Genomic DNA, 23,672 nt, shown 5'->3' with positions numbered 1-23,672 from the left:
ATCCTTATTTTTATGAACAAATTGTATGTTTGTATCCTTTACTATTCTACTAAAGGTAAAGCTTTAAAAATATCAATTATATTCCACCATTCTATGACATTAGGTAACTTTAGTGATTTACCCATTTATGGCCAAATTTGCTGATACACCATCCTTTCACTCCCAGCAAAAGAGAAAAGTAAAAAGCGTGTTCAAAACTAGTTTGGATTACTAAAGAAACTATATTAGTATAAACGAAAGCTAAATCGTGAGATTAAACCACAGTCTTAAGTATAAATTTTACTGTTTATGGTAGTTTTACTAAAAAGTCTCATACTTTTAAAATCATGTACGCATATTTATCGATCTACAGCAAATTGTAAACAGTTTTCTCCGAATTTTTCAATTGGTTATCTCAGAATAACATATTATGAAAATAATATGTGGAAAATAAAATCAATTTCATTACAGCAGTGTTACCAATTTTGATGATTGTCAATGTACTTTGATAGGTCTTCTAAGAATAAAACAATTGTGTTTCTGTTGAGCTTTGAACGTGACGTGGGGACTTACTAAGTAACTCTATGAAGGCGTAAGTTATTTTTCATATTAATACTATATTAGGACTTCCGTCAGGACGTACTTTTACACAAAAAATTCTACTCATATCAATTCCCATCAAATTTAAAAAAAAATTCTTTAAAAATATACGGGAAAATTGATTTTATTATATCTGTAAAATTGTTGCTCCAAAAATTACTTGATTTTTTCCATCAGACTTCTGATTGATGATGCTTTCGAAGAACAAGCCTTTTTTGAAAATAGAAAATATAAATTATCGAATTTTCCAGCCAATTTCCTACAATCATTGATTTTGACAACCTCAAAAAATAGACCGATCTAATCGTTGTTCCATATTCGTGTGAAATTTAATTATTTTGGAGAATTTTTATTATCACAACATTGTACAATACTAGTCGAACGATGTGCAAAAAACCGATTGAAATTTCATTGATTAATAAGAAAGATACAGCATGCACAAGGTGTCCACTTTATAAAATGAACAGTCCTTAAATGAAAACCAAATCGTATTATCGTTAATTGGGAAAAAGATCTTTCGAAGATGTCAATTATTCAAATCTCGATACGGTAGCTGCTCGAAACCTTCATAAAAATGTAGGCAGTGTTTCGAAGAGCCCAAGCAAGACAGTTCGTTTTTGGGACGCCGAGAAGTTTTACGGTTCGCGTTGTGTGAATGCGAAAAGATATCCGTGTTAAGTCGAGGATGGATTACTAACTGGTGAGCTCGTTTCATGCTTATAATGACACATATTTTCATGACAACGTTAATTTTATGTATTGTTCAAACAAACTTTGTATGGTTCGTCACTACAAGTGTCGGCATTATGCCTGTTTTATATAAAATTAATATACATATATTTTCTCTCTTTAACATTACCAAAAATATTTTTTAAATGGCTCGACATTATGGATGTTGACGTATATTTTAAATCTTGTACCGAAAACTTCTCGAGACAAAATGCAAAATTAGCTTTAAGTTTAAGTTGTATTATCCCTCCTTATCCATGGATCGCATCACTGACCAATGCTGACTCCCAGATCTTTTCCTCCCTCACTAATAAAAACCCTTCCCGTGGTGATTGTGGAGATGCAGAGGTATTCTCGGTCTCTAGAAGCAACAATCATTACACCCTAACATTCCTTCTCCATCCCAACTGACTGTAAGGACTTGGCCGGCGCCGTTATTGATCAATAATATTAGATCTGCTAAAATTGTACTTCGAGAATAAGCGGAAACTCCCATCCCTTATTCATTTGGATCGTAGTGCAATTCTTACCAGTTCCGATCAATCACGGAGTAGCAACCAGTACAGTCAGTCTATGCTATGCTTTGTGAATTTCAAACCGTTTTTAGCCCACAGTATTCTATAAATGTAATCAAAAATAATTCATAAATAAGTTAGCGCAAGTCCCTCAATATTCGACTATTTTCTATGAACAAAATAGAATGAAAATATCAATTCACAGGATTCACTTCCGTCCGTTGTTTAATTTGTTGGGCAACCGGGAATTAGAAAATTGACTTTGAATGGACATTCTGTAATTAGAGGATAGACTGTATATGTACTAATTATTTTATGGTAAAACAGTTTGGAATCAACTTCTAAGATTACACTAAAACTTTCAAGGCACAAATCTTGCGAAGAAAGCATTCAACAACAGTGCATTTTTTAGTTTGAATTTGTGCACTAACAGAAAGCTTAAAATAAGAAGACCAGAAACGTTTACCAACTATTTCTCCAGTTTAGTATCTTTAAAAATGTGAGTAGGGGCACAAGTCAGCCCTTGTGGTGGCCATCTTTGGATTCCAAGATGTTTCACCTTAAGCACCAAATGATTATTTGAGTTTTTCACAAAAATAGTTGCCATCGGGAAAAATTAGACACTTACCGATTGTTGCCGAAGGGTAGGGCGACTGGTCGGGGGGCTGAACTTCTTTAAACAAATCAAACGGACTCCGCAAATTGGTGGATAAGCTGAAGCTAAAATTAAAGTTTTATTATTTCAAAGTCTTTATGACTCATATACCTCTCATAACAATTTTTCAGTGCAACCACTATCTGTGCCCTATCTTCCACTCAGCAAACATTAACTGGCATCGGCTTTGCCGGATCTTCTTGGTGTTACTGTGGTAAATTGAAGCTCTAGAATAATAATTAACTCACAAATTCCTGCTGTTACTTACAGCTTTAATATAAACGATTAAATCTAAATTTACTTATTGCTGTGAAGCGATGTGGCAGCTTCAGAAAATTCTTACTACTTTTGCTTTCTTCCTGACAATTTCTACACTGAATTAAATTATAACTCTGATCACACTTAAAAGTTTCTCTCAATAACAAAGAATGCATTTATTTGCAAAACACTATCGCAACACCGATGTTTTACAGAAAAGGGGTGGTTCCTCGTATTTTTTGCACCATAACTTTTCTACCTATCCAACATCAACCAATTTAGTTTAATATTGTTAAGTAGCTATTGGAATGATCTTGATAGCTCATTAGAGTATTGATATATATTCCAATAAGTAGGTCCAATAGTGTAACTGTTGGTAAACATTCAAATCACTATTAATTCACAACCAAAACCTTTTCTACGATCTGGTTTGAGGGTTGATAGATAGTGATTTTTTCATAAGCCGTTCGGTCGCAGCTGAATTGCGTCCATTCTTTCTCCCAAAGTAGTACACTGTGCGCCTGGCAGAAGAAAAATTGAAACAATTCTAATTAGCACCAAAACGGCTGTCACTCATAATTTATCGGCCATTGGCACACACGCCCCCGGAACCGTTCGACCATATGATTGATTTCATTTCTCTCTCTCTCTTCTCTTCTCTTGTCATTTTCCAGTGGGTGGAGGAATCGTTCACCAACTTCGTGAAGGGAATCAACTGGCGGAGTTACGTGGTGTGCGATGTGGCGTACAACAACGTGAACAACTGGCTGTGGTCACCGTTCATCGACCGGGGTCCGGCCAACCGCCTCTACATCGAGATCCACTTCACCATCCGGGACTGTTCGCTGTTTCCGGGCAATGCGCTCTCGTGCAAGGAAACGTTCAGCTTGCTGTTCTACGAATTTGACGCGGCGACACGAGAACCGCCTCCCTGGCAACCGGAAAGCTACAAGCTGATCGGACGGATTGCCGCCGGGGAGGGCCGCTTCAATCAGAACTCCGACGTGGACATCAACGTGGAGGTGAAGAGCATAGCCGTCACCAAGAAGGGTGTGTACTTCGCGTTCCGAGATCAGGGCGCGTGCATCAGCGTGTTGGCCGTGAAGGTCTACTACATTACCTGTCCGGCGGTGACGATCAATTTCGCACACTTCAACGAGACCCCAACGGGACGGGAGATCACCATCATCGAACAGCAGACGGGGACCTGCGTGGAGAACGCCGAAGCGTACGAAACCCCGACCTACCTCTGCAAAGGAGACGGCAAATGGACGATCCTCAGCGGGGGATGCCGCTGCAAGGTCGGCTATGAACCCGACCACGACAAGCAGACGTGCAACGTTTGCCCTGTCGGGAAGTTCCGTTCGGCGGAAGTCGACTCCTGTACGATCTGCCCCCTGAACTCCAAAACCAACAAAATCGGGTCGCCCTTCTGCCCCTGCCTCAGCGGCCACTACCGTCACCCCAGAGACGGAAAGCACATGCCGTGCTACAAACCCCCAGGACCTCCCACCAATCTCACGCTCCTGTTCATCGATCAGACCAGCGCCATCCTCTCCTGGAACGCCCCTCAACGGGCCATCGACGAACAGGTGGACACCAAGTACCGCAGCGACATCGTCTTCCGGATAAAGTGCTCGGCGTGCACCTCCAACGTCGTCTTCAATCCGTCCTCCGAGACGTTCAACGACACCAAGCTGACCTTAACGAACCTGGAACCGGTCACGGCCTACACGGTGCAGATCCACTCGCAGCACGGGGTGTCGTATTTGATCAATCCGGAGGGGGTGGGAGCGGGAGCCGGGGGAGGATACGATAATACTAGTAGTGGATTTAACAATCATTATCATCACGTGACGGAGCCGCCGAATCTGGGGCGGTCCAGCGATTTGGACGACATCAAGACGGAGTACGCTGAGATTAGCTTCACGACCGAGTCGGCTATTCTTAGTACGGTGTTTAATGTCAAGTAAGTGCTCTATAATTCGTAAAGTTTTGAACGTAAATTTTAGATTTTGAGTCGCGATTAAACATCACATTCGATACGAGTTTACAATGTTACTTAAAAAAGAATTTTAAAGTTTTCATTTATCTGAAAAAGTTATGCCTTTGTTGAAGAATTTGCGTGAAAAGAAACTCTTAGGAATCCTGGAGAGATAGATACCCTTAGGAATCTTGTAGTGATTGCTTCCGGAATCATAGCAAAATTCCCTCCAGAATTTTGGAGAGTTTCTTATAGAATCTCCCAAGAGGTTCAACTAGAATCTCTCAAGAGTGTCTCCTTGAATTTTCTTTAGGAGTTTTTCTGGAATCTCCTAAAAGATTCGCCTAGAATTTCCCAAAAGATTCTCCTAGAGTATCCGTAAAGATTTTCCAAGGGATTCTCCTAGAATCTCACAAAAGATTCTCCTACAATCTCCCAAGAAATTCTCCTAGAATCTCACAAGTAATACTCCTAGAATCTCCCAAGAGATCAGTATCTCCCAAGAGATTGTCCAAGAATCTCCCAAAAGAATGTCATAGAATCTCCCAAGAGCTTCTCCTTCAATCTCGCACGAGATTCTCCTAAAATCTCCCAAGAAATTCTCCTAGCTTTTCTTGAGGTTCCAAAAGAAGCTTCCTGTGCTGCCAAATAATGCTTCCAGGAAAAAGCTTCCTGACTTCCTGAAGAAGCTTCCCAAGCTTCCAGAAGAAGCTTCCTGAACTTCCAGAAGAAGCCACCTGAGCTTCCAAAAGAAGCTTCCTGAGCTTCCAGAAGAAGCTTCCTGAGCTTCCAGAAGAAGCTTCCTGAGCTTCCAGAAGAAGTTTCCTGATCTTCCAGAAGTAGCTTCCTGAGCTTCTAGAAGAAAAATCCTTAGCTTCCAGAAGAAGCTTCGTGAGTTTCCAGAAGAAGTTTCCTGATCTTCCAGAAGAAGCTACCTGAGCTTCCAGAAGAAGCTTCCTGAGCTTCCAGAAGAAGCTTCCTGAGCTTCCAAAAAAAGCTACCTGAGCTTCTAGAAGAAGCTTCCTGAGCTTCCAAAAGAGGCTTCCTGAGCTTCCAGAAGAGGCTTCCTGAGCTTCCAGAAGAGGCTTCCTGAGCTTCCAGAAGAAGCTTCCTGAGCTTCCAGAAGAAGCTTCCTGAGCTTCCAGAAGAAGCTTCCTGAGCTTCCAGAAGAAGCTTCATGAGCTTCCAGAAGAAGCTTCCTGAGCTTCCAGAAGAAGCTTCCTGAGCTTCCAGAAGAAGCTTCCTGAGCTTCCAGAAGAAGCTTCCTGAGCTTCCAGAAGAAGCTTCCTGAGCTTCCAGAAGAAGCTTCCTGAGCTTCCAGAAGAAGCTTCCTGAGCTTCCAGAAGAAGCTTCCTGAGCTTCCAGAAGAAGCTTCCTGAGCTTCCAGAAGAAGCTTCCTGAGCTTCCAGAAGAAGCTTCCTGAGCTTCCAGAAGAAGCTTCATGAACTTCCAGAAGAAGCTTCCTGTGCTTCCAGAAGAAGCTTCCTGAGCTTCCAGAAGAAGCTTCCTGAGCTTCCAGAAGAAGCTTCCTGAGCTTCTAGAAGAAGCTTTTTGAGCATCCAGAAGAAGCTTCCTGAGTATCCAGAAGAAGCTTCCTGAGCTTCCAGAAGAAGCTTCCTGAGCTACCAGGAGAAGCTTACTAAGCTTCCAGAAGAAGCCTAAGCTTTCAGAAGAATCTTCCTGAGCTTCCAGAAGAAGCTACCTGAGCCTCCAGAAGAAACTTCCTGAGCTTCCAGAAGAAGCTTCCTGAGCTTCCAGAAGAAGCTTCCTGAGCTTCCAGAAGAAGCTACCTGAGCTTCTAGAAGAAGCTTCCTGAGCTTCCAGAAAAAGCTTCCTGAGTTTCCAGAAGAAGCTTCCTGAGCTTCCAGAAGAGACTTCCTGAGCTTCCAGAAGAGGATTCCTCAGCTTCCAGAAGAAGCTACCTGAGCCTCCAGAAGAAACTCTCTGAGCTTCCAGAAGAAGCTTCCTGAGCTTCCAGAAGAAGCTACCTGAGCTTCTAGAAGAAACTTCCTGAGCTTCCAGAAAAAGCTTCCTGAGTTTCCAGAAGAAGCTTCCTGAGCTTCCAGAAGAAGCTTCCTGAGCTTCCAGAAGAAGCTTCCTGAGCTTCCAGAAGAAGCTTCCTGAGCTTCCAGAAGAAGCTTCCTGAGCTTCCAGAAGAAGCTTCCTGAGCTTCCAGAAGAAGCTTCCTGAGCTTCCATAGCTTCCAGAAGAAGCTTCCTGAGCTTCCAGAAGAAGCTTCCTGAGCTTCCAGAAGAAGCTTCCTGAGCTTCCAGAAGAAGCTTCCTGAGCTTCCAGAAGAAGCTTCCTGAGCTTCCAGAAGAAGCTTCCTGAGCTTCCAGAAGAAGCTTCCTGAGCTTCCAGAAGAAGCTTCCTGAGCTTCCAGAAGAAGCTTCCTGAGCTTCCAGAAGAAGCTTCCTGAGCTTCCAGAAGAAGCTTCCTGAGCTTCCAGAAGAAGCTTCCTGAGCTTCCAGAAGAAGCTTCCTGAGCTTCCAGAAGAAGCTACCTGAGCTTCTAGAAGAAGCTTCTTGAGCTTCCAGAAAAAGCTTCCTGAGTTTCCAGAAGAGGCTTCCTGAGCTTCCAGAAGAGGCTTCCTGAGCTTCCAGAAGAAGCTTCCTGAGCTTCCAGAAGAAGCTTCCTGAGCTTCCAGAAGAAGCTTCCTGAGCTTCCAGAAGAAGCTTCCTGAGCTTCCAGAAGAAGCTTCCTGAGCTTCCATAGCTTCCAGAAGAAGCTTCCTGAGCTTCCAGAAGAAGCTTCCTGAGCTTCCAGAAGAAGCTTCCTGAGCTTCCAGAAGAAGCTTCCTGAGCTTCCAGAAGAAGCTTCCTGAGCTTCCAGAAGAAGCTTCCTGAGCTTCCAGAAGAAGCTTCCTGAGCTTCCAGAAGAAGCTTCCTGAGCTTCCAGAAGAAGCTTCCTGAGCTTCCAGAAGAAGCTTCCTGAGCTTCCAGAAGAAGCTTCCTGAGCTTCCAGAAGAAGCTTCCTGAGCTTCCAGAAGAAGCTTCCTGAGCTTCCAGAAGAAGCTTCCTGAGCTTCCAGAAGAAGCTTCCTGAGCTTCTAGAAGAAGCTTTTTGAGCATCCAGAAGAAGCTTCCTGAGTATCCAGAAGAAGCTTCCTGAGCTTCCAGAAGAAGCTTCCTGAGCTACCAGGAGAAGCTTACTAAGCTTCCAGAAGAAGCCTAAGCTTTCAGAAGAATCTTCCTGAGCTTCCAGAAGAAGCTACCTGAGCCTCCAGAAGAAACTTCCTGAGCTTCCAGAAGAAGCTTCCTGAGCTTCCAGAAGAAGCTTCCTGAGCTTCCAGAAGAAGCTTCCTGAGCTTCCAGAAGAAGCTTCCTGAGCTTCCAGAAGAAGCTTCCTGAGCTTCCAGAAGAAGCTTCCTGAGCTTCCAGAAGAAGCTTCCTGAGCTTCCATAGCTTCCAGAAGAAGCTTCCTGAGCTTCCAGAAGAAGCTTCCTGAGCTTCCAGAAGAAGCTTCCTGAGCTTCCAGAAGAAGCTTCCTGAGCTTCCAGAAGAAGCTTCCTGAGCTTCCAGAAGAAGCTTCCTGAGCTTCCAGAAGAAGCTTCCTGAGCTTCCAGAAGAAGCTTCCTGAGCTTCCAGAAGAAGCTTCCTGAGCTTCCAGAAGAAGCTTCCTGAGCTTCCATAGCTTCCAGAAGAAGCTTCCTGAGTTTCCAGAAGAAGCTTCCTGAGCTTCCAGAAGAAGCTTCCTGAGCTTCCAGAAGAAGCTTCCTGAGCTTCCAGAAGAAGCTTCCTGAGCTTCCAGAAGAAGCTTCCTGAGCTTCCAGAAGAAGCTTCCTGAGCTTCCAGAAGAAGCTTCCTGAGCTTCCATAGCTTCCAGAAGAAGCTTCCTGAGCTTCCAGAAGAAGCTTCCTGAGCTTCCAGAAGAAGCTTCCTGAGCTTCCAGAAGAAGCTTCCTGAGCTTCCAGAAGAAGCTTCCTGAGCTTCCAGAAGAAGCTTCCTGAGCTTCCAGAAGAAGCTTCCTGAGCTTCCAGAAGAAGCTTCCTGAGCTTCCATAGCTTCCAGAAGAAGCTTCCTGAGTTTCCAGAAGAAGCTTCCTGAGCTTCCAGAAGAAGCTTCCTGAGCTTCCAGAAGAAGCTTCCTGAGCTTCCAGAAGAAGCTTCCTGAGCTTCCAGAAGAAGCTTCCTGAGCTTCCAGAAGAAGCTTCCTGAGCTTCCAGAAGAAGCTTCCTGAGCTTCCATAGCTTCCAGAAGAAGCTTCCTGAGCTTCCAGAAGAAGCTTCCTGAGCTTCCAGAAGAAGCTTCCTGAGCTTCCAGAAGAAGCTTCCTGAGCTTCCAGAAGAAGCTTCCTGAGCTTCCAGAAGAAGCTTCCTGAGCTTCCAGAAGAAGCTTCCTGAGCTTCCAGAAGAAGCTTCCTGAGCTTCCAGAAGAAGCTTCCTGAGCTTCCAGAAGAAGCTTCCTGAGCTTCCAGAAGAAGCTTCCTGAGCTTCCAGAAGAAGCTTCCTGAGCTTCCAGAAGAAGCTACCTGAGCTTCTAGAAGAAGCTTCTTGAGCTTCCAGAAAAAGCTTCCTGAGTTTCCAGAAGAGGCTTCCTGAGCTTCCAGAAGAGGCTTCCTGAGCTTCCAGAAGAGGCTTCCTGAGCTTCCAGAAGAGGCTTCCTGAGCTTCCAGAAGAGGCTTCCTGAGCTTCCAGAAGAAGCTTCCTGAGCTTCCAGAAGAAGCTTCCTGAGCTTCCAGAAGAAGCTTCCTGAGCTTCCAGAAGAAGCTTCCTGAGCTTCCAGAAGAAGCTTCCTGAGCTTCCAGAAGAAGCTTCCTGAGCTTCCAGAAGAAGCTTCCTGAGCTTCCAGAAGAAGCTTCCTGAGCTTCCATAGCTTCCAGAAGAAGCTTCCTGAGCTTCCAGAAGAAGCTTCCTGAGCTTCCAGAAGAAGCTTCCTGAGCTTCCAGAAGAAGCTTCCTGAGCTTCCAGAAGAAGCTTCCTGAGCTTCCAGAAGAAGCTTCCTGAGCTTCCAGAAGAAGCTTCCTGAGCTTCCAGAAGAAGCTTCCTGAGCTTCCAGAAGAAGCTTCCTGAGCTTCCAGAAGAAGCTTCCTGAGCTTCCAGAAGAAGCTTCCTGAGCTTCCAGAAGAAGCTTCCTGAGCTTCCAGAAGAAGCTTCCTGAGCTTCCAGAAGAAGCTTCCTGAGCTTCCAGAAGAAGCTACCTGAGCTTCTAGAAGAAGCTTCTTGAGCTTCCAGAAAAAGCTTCCTGAGTTTCCAGAAGAGGCTTCCTGAGCTTCCAGAAGAGGCTTCCTGAGCTTCCAGAAGAGGCTTCCTGAGCTTCCAGAAGAGGCTTCCTGAGCTTCCAGAAGAGGCTTCCTGAGCTTCCAGAAGAAGCTTCCTGAGCTTCCAGAAGAAGCTTCCTGAGCTTCCAGAAGAAGCTTCCTGAGCTTCCAGAAGAAGCTTCCTGAGCTTCCAGAAGAAGCTTCCTGAGCTTCCAGAAGAAGCTTCCTGAGCTTCCAGAAGAAGCTTCCTGAGCTTCCAGAAGAAGCTTCCTGAGCTTCCAGAAGAAGCTTCCTGAGCTTCCAGAAGAAGCTTCCTGAGCTTCCAGAAGAAGCTTCCTGAGCTTCCAGAAGAAGCTTCCTGAGCTTCCAGAAGAAGCTTCCTGAGCTTCCAGAAGAAGCTTCCTGAGCTTCCAGAAGAAGCTTCCTGAGCTTCCAGAAGAAGCTTCCTGAGCTTCCAGAAGAAGCTTCCTGAGCTTCCAGAAGAAGCTTCCTGAGCTTCCAGAAGAAGCTTCCTGAGCTTCCAAAAGAAGCTTCCTGAGCTTCCAGAAGAGGCTTCCTGAGCTTCCAGAAGAAGCTACCTGAGCCTCCAGAAGAAACTCTCTGAGCTTCCAGAAGAGGATTCCTGAGCTTCCAGAAGAAGCTACCTGAGCTTCCAGAAGAAGCTACCTGAGCTTCCAGAAGAAGCTACCTGAGCCTCCAGAAGAAACTCTCTGAGCTTCCAGAAAAAGCTTCCTGAGCTTCCAGAAGAGGCTTCCTGAGCTTCAAGAAGAAGCTTCCTAGGCTTCCAGAAGAAGCTTCCTGAGCTTCCAGAAGAAGCTTCCTGAGCTTCCAGAAGAGGCTTCCTGAGCTTCCAGAAGAGGATTCCTGAGCTTCCAGAAGAGGCTTCCTGAGCTTCCAGAAGAGGATTCCTGAGCTTCCAGAAGAAGCTTCCTGAGCTTCCAGAAGAAGCTTCCTGAGCTTCCAGAAGAAGCTTCCTGAGCTTCCAGAAGAGGCTTCCTGAGCTTCCAGAAGAGGATTCCTGAGCTTCCAGAAGAAGCTACCTGAGCTTCCAGAAGAAGCTACCTGAGCCTCCAGAAGAAACTTCCTGAGCTTCCAGAAAAAGCTTCCTGAGTTTCCAGAAGAAGCTTCCTGAGCTTCCAGAAGAAGCTTCCTGAGCTTCCAGAAGAAGCTTCCTGAGCTTCCAGAAGAAGCTTCCTGAGCTTCCAGAAGAAGCTTCCTGAGCTTCCAGAAGAAGCTTCCTGAGCTTCCAGAAGAAGCTTCCTGAGCTTCCAGAAGAAGCTTCCTGAGCTTCCAGAAGAAGCTTCCTGAGCTTCCAGAAGAGGCTTCCTGAGCTTCCAGAAGAGGCTTCCTGAGCTTCCAGAAGAAGCTTCCTGAGCTTCCAGAAGAAGCTTCCTGAGCTTCCAGAAGAAGCTTCCTGAGCTTCAAGAAGAAGCTTCCTGAGCTTCCAGAAGAAGCTTCCTGAGCTTCCAGAAGAAGCTTCCTGAGCTTCCAGAAGAAGCTTCCTGAGCTTCCAGAAGAAGCTTCCTGAGCTTCCAGAAGAAGCTTCCTGAGCTTCCAGAAGAAGCTTCCTGAGCTTCCAGAAGAAGCTTCCTGAGCTTCCAGAAGAAGCTTCCTGAGCTTCCAGAAGAAGCTTCCTGAGCTTCCAGAAGAAGCTACCTGAGCTTCTAGAAGAAGCTTCTTGAGCTTCCAGAAAAAGCTTCCTGAGTTTCCAGAAGAGGCTTCCTGAGCTTCCAGAAGAGGCTTCCTGAGCTTCCAGAAGAGGCTTCCTGAGCTTCCAGAAGAGGCTTCCTGAGCTTCCAGAAGAGGCTTCCTGAGCTTCCAGAAGAAGCTTCCTGAGCTTCCAGAAGAAGCTTCCTGAGCTTCCAGAAGAAGCTTCCTGAGCTTCCAGAAGAAGCTTCCTGAGCTTCCAGAAGAAGCTTCCTGAGCTTCCAGAAGAAGCTTCCTGAGCTTCCAGAAGAAGCTTCCTGAGCTTCCAGAAGAAGCTTCCTGAGCTTCCATAGCTTCCAGAAGAAGCTTCCTGAGCTTCCAGAAGAAGCTTCCTGAGCTTCCAGAAGAAGCTTCCTGAGCTTCCAGAAGAAGCTTCCTGAGCTTCCAGAAGAAGCTTCCTGAGCTTCCAGAAGAAGCTTCCTGAGCTTCCAGAAGAAGCTTCCTGAGCTTCCAGAAGAAGCTTCCTGAGCTTCCAGAAGAAGCTTCCTGAGCTTCCAGAAGAAGCTTCCTGAGCTTCCAGAAGAAGCTTCCTGAGCTTCCAGAAGAAGCTTCCTGAGCTTCCAGAAGAAGCTTCCTGAGCTTCCAGAAGAAGCTACCTGAGCTTCTAGAAGAAGCTTCTTGAGCTTCCAGAAAAAGCTTCCTGAGTTTCCAGAAGAGGCTTCCTGAGCTTCCAGAAGAGGCTTCCTGAGCTTCCAGAAGAGGCTTCCTGAGCTTCCAGAAGAGGCTTCCTGAGCTTCCAGAAGAGGCTTCCTGAGCTTCCAGAAGAAGCTTCCTGAGCTTCCAGAAGAAGCTTCCTGAGCTTCCAGAAGAAGCTTCCTGAGCTTCCAGAAGAAGCTTCCTGAGCTTCCAGAAGAAGCTTCCTGAGCTTCCAGAAGAAGCTTCCTGAGCTTCCAGAAGAAGCTTCCTGAGCTTCCAGAAGAAGCTTCCTGAGCTTCCAGAAGAAGCTTCCTGAGCTTCCAGAAGAAGCTTCCTGAGCTTCCAGAATAAGCTTCCTGAGCTTCCAGAAGAAGCTTCCTGAGCTTCCAGAAGAAGCTTCCTGAGCTTCCAGAAGAAGCTTCCTGAGCTTCCAGAAGAAGCTTCCTGAGCTTCCAGAAGAAGCTTCCTGAGCTTCCAGAAGAAGCTTCCTGAGCTTCCAGAAGAAGCTTCCTGAGCTTCCAGAAGAAGCTTCCTGAGCTTCCAGAAGAAGCTTCCTGAGCTTCCAGAAGAAGCTTCCTGAGCTTCCAGAAGAGGCTTCCTGAGCTTCCAGAAGAGGCTTCCTGAGCTTCCAGAAGAGGCTTCCTGAGCTTCCAAAAGAAGCTTCCTGAGCTTCCAGAAGAGGCTTCCTGAGCTTCCAGAAGAAGCTACCTGAGCCTCCAGAAGAAACTCTCTGAGCTTCCAGAAGAGGATTCCTGAGCTTCCAGAAGAAGCTACCTGAGCTTCCAGAAGAAGCTACCTGAGCCTCCAGAAGAAACTCTCTGAGCTTCCAGAAAAAGCTTCCTGAGCTTCCAGAAGAGGCTTCCTGAGCTTCAAGAAGAAGCTTCCTAGGCTTCCAGAAGAAGCTTCCTGAGCTTCCAGAAGAAGCTTCCTGAGCTTCCAGAAGAGGCTTCCTGAGCTTCCAGAAGAGGATTCCTGAGCTTCCAGAAGAGGCTTCCTGAGCTTCCAGAAGAGGATTCCTGAGCTTCCAGAAGAAGCTTCCTGAGCTTCCAGAAGAAGCTTCCTGAGCTTCCAGAAGAAGCTTCCTGAGCTTCCAGAAGAGGCTTCCTGAGCTTCCAGAAGAGGATTCCTGAGCTTCCAGAAGAAGCTACCTGAGCTTCCAGAAGAAGCTACCTGAGCCTCCAGAAGAAACTTCCTGAGCTTCCAGAAAAAGCTTCCTGAGTTTCCAGAAGAAGCTTCCTGAGCTTCCAGAAGAAGCTTCCTGAGCTTCCAGAAGAAGCTTCCTGAGCTTCCAGAAGAAGCTTCCTGAGCTTCCAGAAGAAGCTTCCTGAGCTTCCAGAAGAAGCTTCCTGAGCTTCCAGAAGAAGCTTCCTGAGCTTCCAGAAGAAGCTTCCTGAGCTTCCAGAAGAAGCTTCCTGAGCTTCCAGAAGAGGCTTCCTGAGCTTCCAGAAGAGGCTTCCTGAGCTTCCAGAAGAAGCTTCCTGAGCTTCCAGAAGAAGCTTCCTGAGCTTCCAGAAGAAGCTTCCTGAGCTTCAAGAAGAAGCTTCCTGAGCTTCCAGAAGAAGCTTCCTGAGCTTCCAGAAGAAGCTTCCTGAGCTTCCAGAATAAGCTTCCTGAGCTTCCAGAAGAAGCTTCCTGAGCTTGCAGAAGAAGCTTCCTGAGCTTCCAGAAGAAGCTTCCTGAGCTTCCAGAAGAAGCTTCCTGAGCTTCCAGAAGAAGCTTCCTGAGCTTCCAGAAGAGGCTTCCTGAGCTTCCAGAAGAGGATTCCTGAGCTTCCAGAAGAAACTCTCTGAGCTTCCAGAAGAAGCTTCCTGAGCTTCCAGAAGAAGCTACCTGAGCTTCTAGAAGAAGCTTCCTGAGCTTCCAGAAAAAGCTTCCTGAGTTTCCAGAAGAAGCTTCCTGAGCTTCCAGAAGAAGCTTCCTGAGCTTCCAGAAGAGGCTTCCTGAGCTTCCAGAAGAGGCTTCCTGAGCTTCCAGAAGAGGCTTCCTGAGCTTCCAGAAGAAGCTTCCTGAGCTTCCAGAAGAAGCTTCCTGAGCTTCAAGAAGAAGCTTCCTGAGCTTCCAGAAGAAGCTTCCTGAGCTTCCAGAAGAAGCTTCCTGAGCTTCCAGAAGAAGCTTCCTGAGCTTCCAGAATAAGCTTTCTGAGCTTCCAGAAGAAGCTTCCTGAGCTTCCAGAAGAAGCTTCCTGAGCTTGCAGAAGAAGCTTCCTGAGCTTCCAGAAGAAGCTTCCTGAGCTTCCAGAAGAAGCTTCCAGAAGAAGCTTCCTGAGCTTCCAGAAGAAGCTTCCTGAGCTTCCAGAAGAAGCTTCCTGAGCTTCCAGAAGAAGCTTCCTGAGCTTCCAGAAGAAGCTTCCTGAGCTTCCAGAAGAAGCTTCCTGAGCTTCCAGAAGAAGTTTCCTGAGCTTCCAGAAGAAGCTTCCTGAGCTTCCAGAAGAAGCTTCCTGAGCTTCCAGAATAAGCTTTCTGAGCTTCCAGAAGAAGCTTCCTGAGCTTCCAGAAGAAGCTTCCTGAGCTTGCAGAAGAAGCTTCCTGAGCTTCCAGAAGAAGCTTCCTGAGCTTCCAGAAGAAGCTTCCAGAAGAAGCTTCCTGAGCTTCCAGAAGAAGCTACCTGAGCTTCTAGAAGAAGCTTCCTGAGCTTCCAGAAAAAGCTTCCTGAGTTTCCAGAAGAAGCTTCCTGAGCATCCAGAAGAAGCTTCCTGAGCTTCCAGAAGAGGCTTCCTGAGCTTCCAGAAGAGGCTTCCTGAGCTTCCAGAAGAGGCTTCCTGAGCTTCCAGAAGAAGCTTCCTGAGCTTCCAGAAGAAGCTTCCTGAGCTTCAAGAAGAAGCTTCCTGAGCTTCCAGAAGAAGCTTCCTGAGCTTCCAGAAGAAGCTTCCTGAGCTTCCAGAAGAAGCTTCCTGAGCTTCCAGAATAAGCTTTCTGAGCTTCCAGAAGAAGCTTCCTGAGCTTCCAGAAGAAGCTTCCTGAGCTTGCAGAAGAAGCTTCCTGAGCTTCCAGAAGAAGCTTCCTGAGCTTCCAGAAGAAGCTTCCAGAAGAAGCTTCCTGAGCTTCCAGAAGAAGCTTCCTGAGCTTCCAGAAGAAGCTTCCTGAGCTTCCAGAAGAAGCTTCCTGAGCTTCCAGAAGAAGCTTCCTGAGCTTCCAGAAGAAGTTTCCTGAGCTTCCAGAAGAAGCTTCCTGAGCTTCCAGAAGAAGCTTCCTGAGCTTCCAGAAGGAGCTTCCTGAGCTTTTAGAAGAAGCTTCCTAAGAATTTTCTTTCGAATCTCATGACAGATTTTCCCAGTATCTCCTGAGAGAATCTCCTATAATCTCCTGATAGAGTCTCTTAGAATCTCCTGAGAGAGTATCTTAGGATTTCCTGAGAGATTTTTTTTAAATCTCCTGAGAGATTCTCTTAGAGTCTCCTGAGGGATTCTATCAAAATCCCCTGTGAGATTCTCTTGAGAATTTATCTCAGAATCTCTTGAGAGGTTCTATCAGAACCTCCTGAGAGATTGTCTCAAAATCTCCTGAGAGATTCTCCCAGAATCTCCTAAGAGATTCTCCCAGAATCTCTTGAGAGATTCACCCAGAATCTCCTGAGAGATTCTCCCAGAATCTCCTGAGAGATTCTCCCAGAATCTCCTGAGAGATTCTCCCAGAATCTCCTGAGAGATTCTCCCAGAATCTCAAGAGAGATTTTTTCAGAATCTCCAGAGATATTCTCCTAGAATCTGTTGATAGATTCTCCTTGAATCTCCTGAGAAATTCTTTTAGAATCTCCTGAGAGATTTTCTAAGAAGCTCCTGAGAGATTCTCGTAGAATCTCCTGAAAGATTCTCTCTGGATCTTCTTAGAGATATTCTCAGAATCTCCTCAGATTTTCTCTCAGAATTCCCTGGTTGATTTTCTCGGAATTTTCTGAGAGATTCTCTCAGAATCCCGCAAGATTCTCTAAGAATTTCCTGAGAGATCCTCATAAAATCTTCAAAAAGATTCTCTAATAATCTCGTGAGATATTCTCCCAGAATCTCCTTAGAGATTCTCCCAGAATCACCTGAGAGATTCTCCCAGAATCTCCTGAGAGATTCTCCCAGTATCTCCTGAGAGATTCTCCCAGAATCTCCTGAGAGATTCTCCCAGAATCTCCTGAGAGGTTCTCTCAAAATCTCCTGAGAAGTTCTCCCAGAATCTCCTTAGAGATTCTCTCAGAATCTCCTGAGAGACTCTCTCAGGATCTCTTGAGAGTTTCCCTTAGAAGCTTTTGAGAGATTCTCTCAGGATCTCCTCCTAGAATCTCAAGAGAGATTCTCCTAGAATCTGTTGATAGATTCTCCTGGAATGTCCTGAGAAATTCTCTCAGAATCTCCTGAGAGATTCTAAGAGATATTCTCAGAGTCTTCTAAGATTTTATCTCAGAATTTCCTGGTAGATTTTCTCGGAATTTCCTGAGAGATTCTCTCAGATTCCCGCAAAAGATTCCCTTAGAATCTCCTGAGAGATTCTCATAAATCTTCTTAAAGATTCTCTCATAATCTCGTGAGATGTTTTCCCAGAATCTCCTGAGACATTCTCTCAGAGTCTCCTGAGAGATTCTCTCAGAATCTCCTGAGAGATTCTCTCAGAATCTCCTGAGAGATTCTCTCTGAATCTCCTGAGTGATTCTCTCAGAATCTCCTGAGTGATTCTCTCAGAATCTCCTGAGAGATTCTCTCAGAATCTCCTGAGAGATTCTTTCAGAATCTCCTGAGAGATTCTCTCAGAATCTCCTGAGAGATTCTCTCAGAATCTCCTGAGAGATTCTCTCAGAATCTCCTGAGAGATTCTCTCAGAATCTCCTGAAAGATTCTCTCAGAATCTCCTGAGAGATTCTCTCAGAATCTCCTGAAAGATTCTCTCAGAATCTCCTGAAAGATTCTCTCAGAATCTCCTGAGAGATTCTCCCAGAATCTCCTGAGAGATTCTCCCAGAATCTCCTGAGAGATTCTCCCAGAATCTCCTGAGAGATTCTCCCAGAATCTCCTGAGAGATTCTCCCAGAATCTCCTCAGAGATTCTCCCAGAATCTTTTGAGAGATTCTCTCAGAATATTCTAAGAGATACTTTCAGAATACCCTGAGAGATACTCTCAGAATCTCTTGATAGATTCTCTCAGAAGCTATTGATAGATTCTCTCAGAAGCTATTGATAGATTCTCTCAGGACCTGCTGAGAAATTCTCTCGGAATCTCCTGCGTGATTCTCCTAGAATCTCCCGAGAGATTCTCCTAGAATCTGTTGATAGATTCTCCTAGAATATCCTGAGAAATTCTCTCAGAATCTCCTGAGAGATTTTCTCAGAAGCTCCTAAGAGATTCTTTCATAATCTCCTGAAAGATTGTCTCTGGATCTTTTAAGAGATATTCTCAGAATCTCCTAAGATTTTCTCTTAGAATTTCCTGGTAGATTTTCTCGGAATTTCCTAAGAGATTCTCTCAGTTTCCCGCAAAAATTCTGTAATTCCTGAGAGATCCTCATAAAATTTTCTTAACGATTCTCTCATAATCTCGTGAGAAAATCTTTCATAATCTCGTGAGATGTTCTCCCAGAATCTCCTGAGAGATTCTCTCAGAAACTCCTGAGAGATTCTCCCAGAATCTCCTGAGAGATTCTCCCAGAATCTCTTGAAAGGTTCTCCCAGAATCTCTTGAGAGATTCTCTCAGAATCTCCTGAGAGATTCTCCCAGAATCTCCTGAGAGATTTTCCCAGAATCTCCTGAGAGATTCTTCCAGGTTCTCCTGAGGGATTCTCCCAGAATTTCCTGAGAGATTCTCCCAGAATCTTCTGAGATATTCTCCCAGAATCTCCTGAGAAATTCTCTCAGAAGCTTTTGATAGATTCTCTCAGGATCTCCTGAGAGATTCTCTCAGGATCTCCTGAGAGATTCTTTCAGGATCTCCTGAGAAATTCTCTCTGAATCTCCTGAGAGACTCTCCTAGAATCTTTCGAGAGATTCTCCTAGAATCTCCAGAGAGATTCTCCTAGAATCTGTTGATATATTCTTCTAGAATCTCCTGAGAAATTTTCTCAGAAGCTCCTGATAGATTCTTTCATAATCTCCTGAAAGATTCTCTATGGATCTCCTAAGATTTTCTCTCAGAATTTCCTGGTCGATTTTCTCGGAATTTCTTCTAAACGATTTTCTCATAATCTCGTGAGATATTCTCTCAGGATCTCCTGAGAGATTCCCTCAGGATCTCCTGAGAAATTCTCTCTGAATCTCCCGAGAGATTCTCCTAGAATTTCCCGAAGGATTCTCCTAGAATCTACTGAGAAATCCTCTCAGAAGCTCCTGAGAGATTCTCTCTGGATCTTCTAAGAAATGTTCTCAGATAGATGACTCTGAGAATATCTCTTAGAAGATCCAGAGAGAATCTCTCAGGAGCTTTTGAGAGAATCTCTCAGGAGATTCTAGAAGAATCCTTCGGGAAATTCTAGGATAATCTCTCAGGAGATTCTGGGAAAATTTTCAGGAGATTTTCTCTCAGAATTTCCTGGTAGATCTCTTAGAATATCTATAAGAGGTTTCAAGAGTAATACTATATTTTTCATTTTTTCCAGAGTGATCTCCATCACCAACAAGGAGGTGGACCTGGTGTGGGACAAGCCCATGCACAGCGACTCGCCCATCGAGTACTACGAAGTCCGGTGGTTCCCCAAGTCGGAGGTCGATGCCATGAACAAATCGGTGCTGAGCACCAAGGAGTCCAAAATCCACATCGGGGACCTGCAGGAGAACACCGAGTACGGCTTTCAGGTGCGCTGCAAAACCCTGAACGGGTGGGGCACCTTTAGTAACATCATGTACGCCCAAACGCACCAGAGCGTTAGTCCAGGTTAGTCGGATTTGATTACAGAAACAAAGGCGTTTACTAACCACGGGTTCCATTTCAGTGTACGATGACTCCTTCCAAATGCGAATTGTTGCTGGTTCAACAGTTGCAGTTGTCTTCATCTTAGTATTAGGTGAGTGTGTGTCTGATGATGGCCTTCGGCCATTGTGAAACTCGATACTAACCGTGAGATGTCGTTTTCAGTGATCGTCGTCACCGTCCTGTTCCTGCGCTCCAAGAGCCACGATGACATCGACAAGAAAAACAGCAACCATCTCCCGCTGCCGCTGGATTATGCCAGCAACGAAGGTAATTTCAAACCTCCCGTTTGGACGTCCCCTTCATATCCCCGTGTCCACTACGCGTACAAAGTTACACATTTGCAGACATCATGATCCCTCAAGCAGAACCAAACCAATTCCCCACAATTGTCCCCAGTTTGATGAAATAGTCTTAGACCAGAGTGAAGAAATGTGTGGCCCCCTTCCCCCCTCACAAGCATTACACCCCCCGAACTCCCCTGTTTGATTGAATGCTGTCTGAGAGAATGTCACCTCGACGATGATGAAAATCCTAGCTAAAAGATCCCATTTTCTTATTTCTCTTCCGTGTCTGATTTGCGCTCGCAATTGAAACTGCCATTGCAACCTACCACCTTCCCCAAACTTATCTGAAATCCTCCCCAAATAAAATCGACATCTCAAAACGACCCACCAGGACTAGTAGTGACCTATAGTAAGTGGCAAATTCGGATTCAGCTCAAAATTTCGTTCACCGATTCAGGAATCGTTCGATCACTGTTTCCACTCATTCAGATTTAGAGAGTTCAATTCATTCATATTGTTTGCATGTCACTTTTGCCATTTACTCGTTTCGTTGTTCATCGTCCGAATCCGTTTTGTACCTTTTTTCTTCCTGTTTCTTTTTGTGTGTGTGATTGCACCAATTTCTATGTGTGTTTTTAACTCAGTGTGACTTTTGCACCCGATTTGCTTAAAACTGTTTCAAACACCGAACACAATCATCATCCTAGAACCGTCATCCACATTCATCCATTCAACCCATTTCCGGTGTGCTTCTCTCTTTGCGTTGTTATTATTATGCCCTGTTTTCTTCTTTTCCCTGGATTTTTTATAGTTCACGCAATGGACACGACGCCGATCGTGAAAACGATGAAAAACAATGGTAAATTTTGAGCAGCTGTCATTTTTCTTTTCCTGGTTCATTTTTTTTTTGTCTTGGGCAGATTTAGTTTCCGGTTTTCATCCCTTAACAGATTCCCCCTCCCATATTAGATTGGTTATTTTGGTTATTGCTCGGTCTAATTTGCGCTCGCGCGCTGTAGCGATTTATCGATTCATTTATCTAACTTTTTGAGACTACTAAACCATCCCAGTAACTTTGAGTTAGTCACTTTTTTATATCTAAAAGTCTAATAGTTTCGTCACCACCTCGTTATTAATTCTGCAAAAAGGTCCTTCTTTCATGATTATCTGTTCTTCATGTTATGTCAAATAGGGTCTGGGTCATTCGGCATAAAAGACATTTGCCATAACGGTCGTCATTTGGCATAACAGTTTTTTTATGAAGAACATACATATTTTGAAAGAAGGTATATTTCGATTTTCCGACATTTCCCCGAAGGATTTTATCTCGAAAACCATTTCCTCGAATGAACTGTTTCCTTGAAAGCTTTTTTAAACAAATTTAGCAGATTTTGTTTACTGAACTCAGCAAGTTTGATAGTCGTTTCAAATGAGAGATTCCCTTATGAATGATTGGAATCCAAAAACGGCTGCCGAGGTATTACTGTTCTAGTAAAATTTATGACAATTTTTATTGCTAGGTATGCTTCTCTAAGTATTTGGAAAAATTAAATTTTGTATTTAAATTTTACTTTGCTTGGAGTCGTAATAAAAATTCAGAAATTGTATGAGGTAGGTTTCAAAAGATGAACAACGTTGATGCTGAATGCTGTTTGTCTGGACATTAATCATCTACTTAAATGACATCTTGTTGAACAGAAAATGGTTGAATTACAAAATAAAGTTTGACTGGTTGAAAACAGTTTGTAGGATTCAAATGCGTGACCCATAGGGTAAGTGTTCCCTTAGTTGTGGGTGTTCCTATACTTGCGGGGGTCTACCACAAAAGGCCGAAAGCACAAAAGGCCGAAACATACAAAAGGCCGAATCACAGAAGGCCGAATCACAAAAGGCCGAATCACAGAAGGCCGAAATATAAATAAATAAATTTTAGGGAAAGCCTCATTTTTCTACAATATTATAAACATTTTTACAGTAGGGTAAGCGGGACAAGATGCACAAGTAACATTACTAGCTGAATAAGAGTGTATGGTTAGTGGTTTTTGGGTGTGTCAGCTGGTCTATTCTTAGCTGACACCAGAGCTGTTAAATGTCATGAATATCACGTGACTTTGACAATTGAATATTACTAATATCATCTTTCCCCGAGAAAAAGTCATTCGAAAATGTTTTTCCCGGTGTCTTTTTCCGAATTACTATCGGTTGGCAATATTTGCTGATGTTTCGCTTTGGAGGGTGCTATAAACATTTTAAATTTTCAAAAATTTTGACATTCAACAGCACTGGCTGACACACCAAAAAAAAAGTACTATAATTGGAGCTTAAGTAGTCATGCTGTTGTATTTTGTACAACATAAGTGTAAAAATCTCGTGAAAACTGAAAGGCTATACAGTGCCTGTTCGATTTTGGCAACATGCAAACATTTTCATGTTGCCTAAATTGAACCGTTCCAAAATTTAATGGTTGTTTTTATTAAAACTTGTATCGCCGTAATAATGACCACGAATTGAATTTACCTATTTTGAATATGGCAAGCCTTAAGAAGGCTTACAGAATTAATGAGATTGACAGGATTTGTGACTGACCATGATCCATTTTTGTGTACATGGATTTTCGTGTTGCCAAATTCAAATCGAGTCAAAATCGAACAGGCACTGTACGATGAAAAGTATTCTTAGTTAACTTACTATTCTTATGATCACTTAAGGTGGTTATAAAACGAAACCAAACTTTGAATTTTCAAGTTCACAAGACTGTAGAATCTGACAAGAGTTCGCGTTGAAAATCAATCAAATTGCTTGCTTGCTGGTAGTGACAAATTCGCGAAGCGCTATTTGGTTCTCAAGTCTTGTGCTTTTGAAAATTTGAGGTGTGGCTTCGTTCTATAATCACCTTAAACATTTGTTATACCAAATCTCAGCAATCATTCTCCTGCTTGTTGCGTAAAAGACTATGTTGGCATTATACCGGGCAAACGCTTGCTGTCCGAACTCGCTGTTGCTCGTCGGACCTAAAAATGGAAAAATATCTTCTGCTTGCATTATACCGGACAAACGCCTGGATTTGCTATTTGCATGGCACCGAAAAGATGCTATACACAACCTTCGGATATCTGAGACTTCGGCGGCCTTCTGCCGCCTCATTTCCTCTATCCTCAATGCGGCTTCGCCGCATGGAGGATAGCGCACTGGTTACTGACATGACAAACATGGACTTGTTCTTTTCATATTCAAGCTTTATTCTTTAGGTTTGTAACATTTACCCTAACTTTAATGGAACATCATGATGACCAATGCATAAGAACTCTAAGAGAATAAATAAGTCGATTGATTTGTTTGGGACGCAACTGAAGGTTAGGCACATCGTGTCGAAGTTATAAGTCGATCATTACCTGCGACTTAGTAGTTTGTGTGTCGTGAAACTTAAGCAGATGTTTCAATATTAATTTTCCTGTAACTTTAATTGGTAACATAAAAGTTACTTGTTTACAAATTTATAAATATTTCTTCTTTAGAAAATAGGCTGTTTTTCCATATTATACTGGTTGAATAATCATTGCCCTTAAATAGTTTATAATTTCACATTATTCTCTCCTTATTTGAAGCTTTACTATATTATTTGTGCTTCTAGCTTCTAACGATTTCCCTTTTAAAAGAAAGCTGTTTGTCATAGGTAAATGTATCAGAAAAAAAACTAATAATAAACTTTATCCAGATTCGAACAAGTTTTGCTATTCCAACAAGTTTCGTTGTAAAAGCGATTACTACAGTTTCTAATGTTTTGATCCCACATTTTTAACGCTTTCCATCAACTCCTAATAAGCCTTTTTAAATAGACAATTATTCTATTAGTATTTTGAGTACTCATTACTGACATGCTCACTTTTTTTTTTACTTTTCCGGCAAGATGACTATCGCAGCTAAATTAATTTCGACGAAATTGTTTTTACTCAATGCTTAAAAAGTCAGAAAATTAATGAAGAAACGTGGCGCTACCTTTTCTTAAGTATCTAGAAGCAAAATTCCAGAGATTAAATTATACAGGGCAGGTATTACCGAGTCTATTCCTAGCCTGATGTACTAAGGCTTCATTGACTTACTGTAGATACAGACCTATAGAACTTATACTTAACTGCAGTGTTACATTAAGTATAATGAAACAATTCGTTTGGATAATTAGCATATGGTCGGTGTTCATACAGACCGGACTAGATGATATTTTGAGCTTGTATAGATAAGTCAACGA

General features: G+C 43.8%; 1 protein-coding gene across 10 annotated transcripts in view; it reads left to right on the top strand.

Moving 5' to 3' along the window:
• The window catches only part of LOC5570397 (ephrin type-B receptor 5), a 383,576-nt gene that overhangs the window by 318,279 nt on the left and 41,625 nt on the right, over positions 1-23,672 (top strand). For 4 of the 10 annotated variants that reach the window (XM_021839079.1, XM_021839075.1, XM_021839077.1 and 1 more), the window contains exons 4-9: positions 3,411-4,705; positions 18,829-19,103; positions 19,162-19,233; positions 19,305-19,409; positions 19,818-19,835; positions 20,238-20,285. In XM_021839079.1, coding sequence (XP_021694771.1) covers positions 3,411-4,705; positions 18,829-19,103; positions 19,162-19,233; positions 19,305-19,409; positions 19,818-19,835; positions 20,238-20,285 — 1,813 coding nt within the window. The remainder of the gene's footprint in view (positions 1-3,410; positions 4,706-18,828; positions 19,104-19,161; positions 19,234-19,304; positions 19,410-19,817; positions 19,836-20,237; positions 20,286-23,672) is intronic. The other 6 variants (XM_021839083.1, XM_021839081.1, XM_021839084.1 and 3 more) reach the window with 3 other exon arrangements.

The sequence above is a fragment of the Aedes aegypti genome, chromosome 1 (genome assembly GCF_002204515.2).
Source record: "Aedes aegypti strain LVP_AGWG chromosome 1, AaegL5.0 Primary Assembly, whole genome shotgun sequence".
Classification (NCBI taxonomy): domain Eukaryota; kingdom Metazoa; phylum Arthropoda; class Insecta; order Diptera; family Culicidae; genus Aedes; species Aedes aegypti.
Note: the sequence above shows the minus strand (reverse complement) of the source record. Positions and strands in the feature narration are given on the sequence as shown.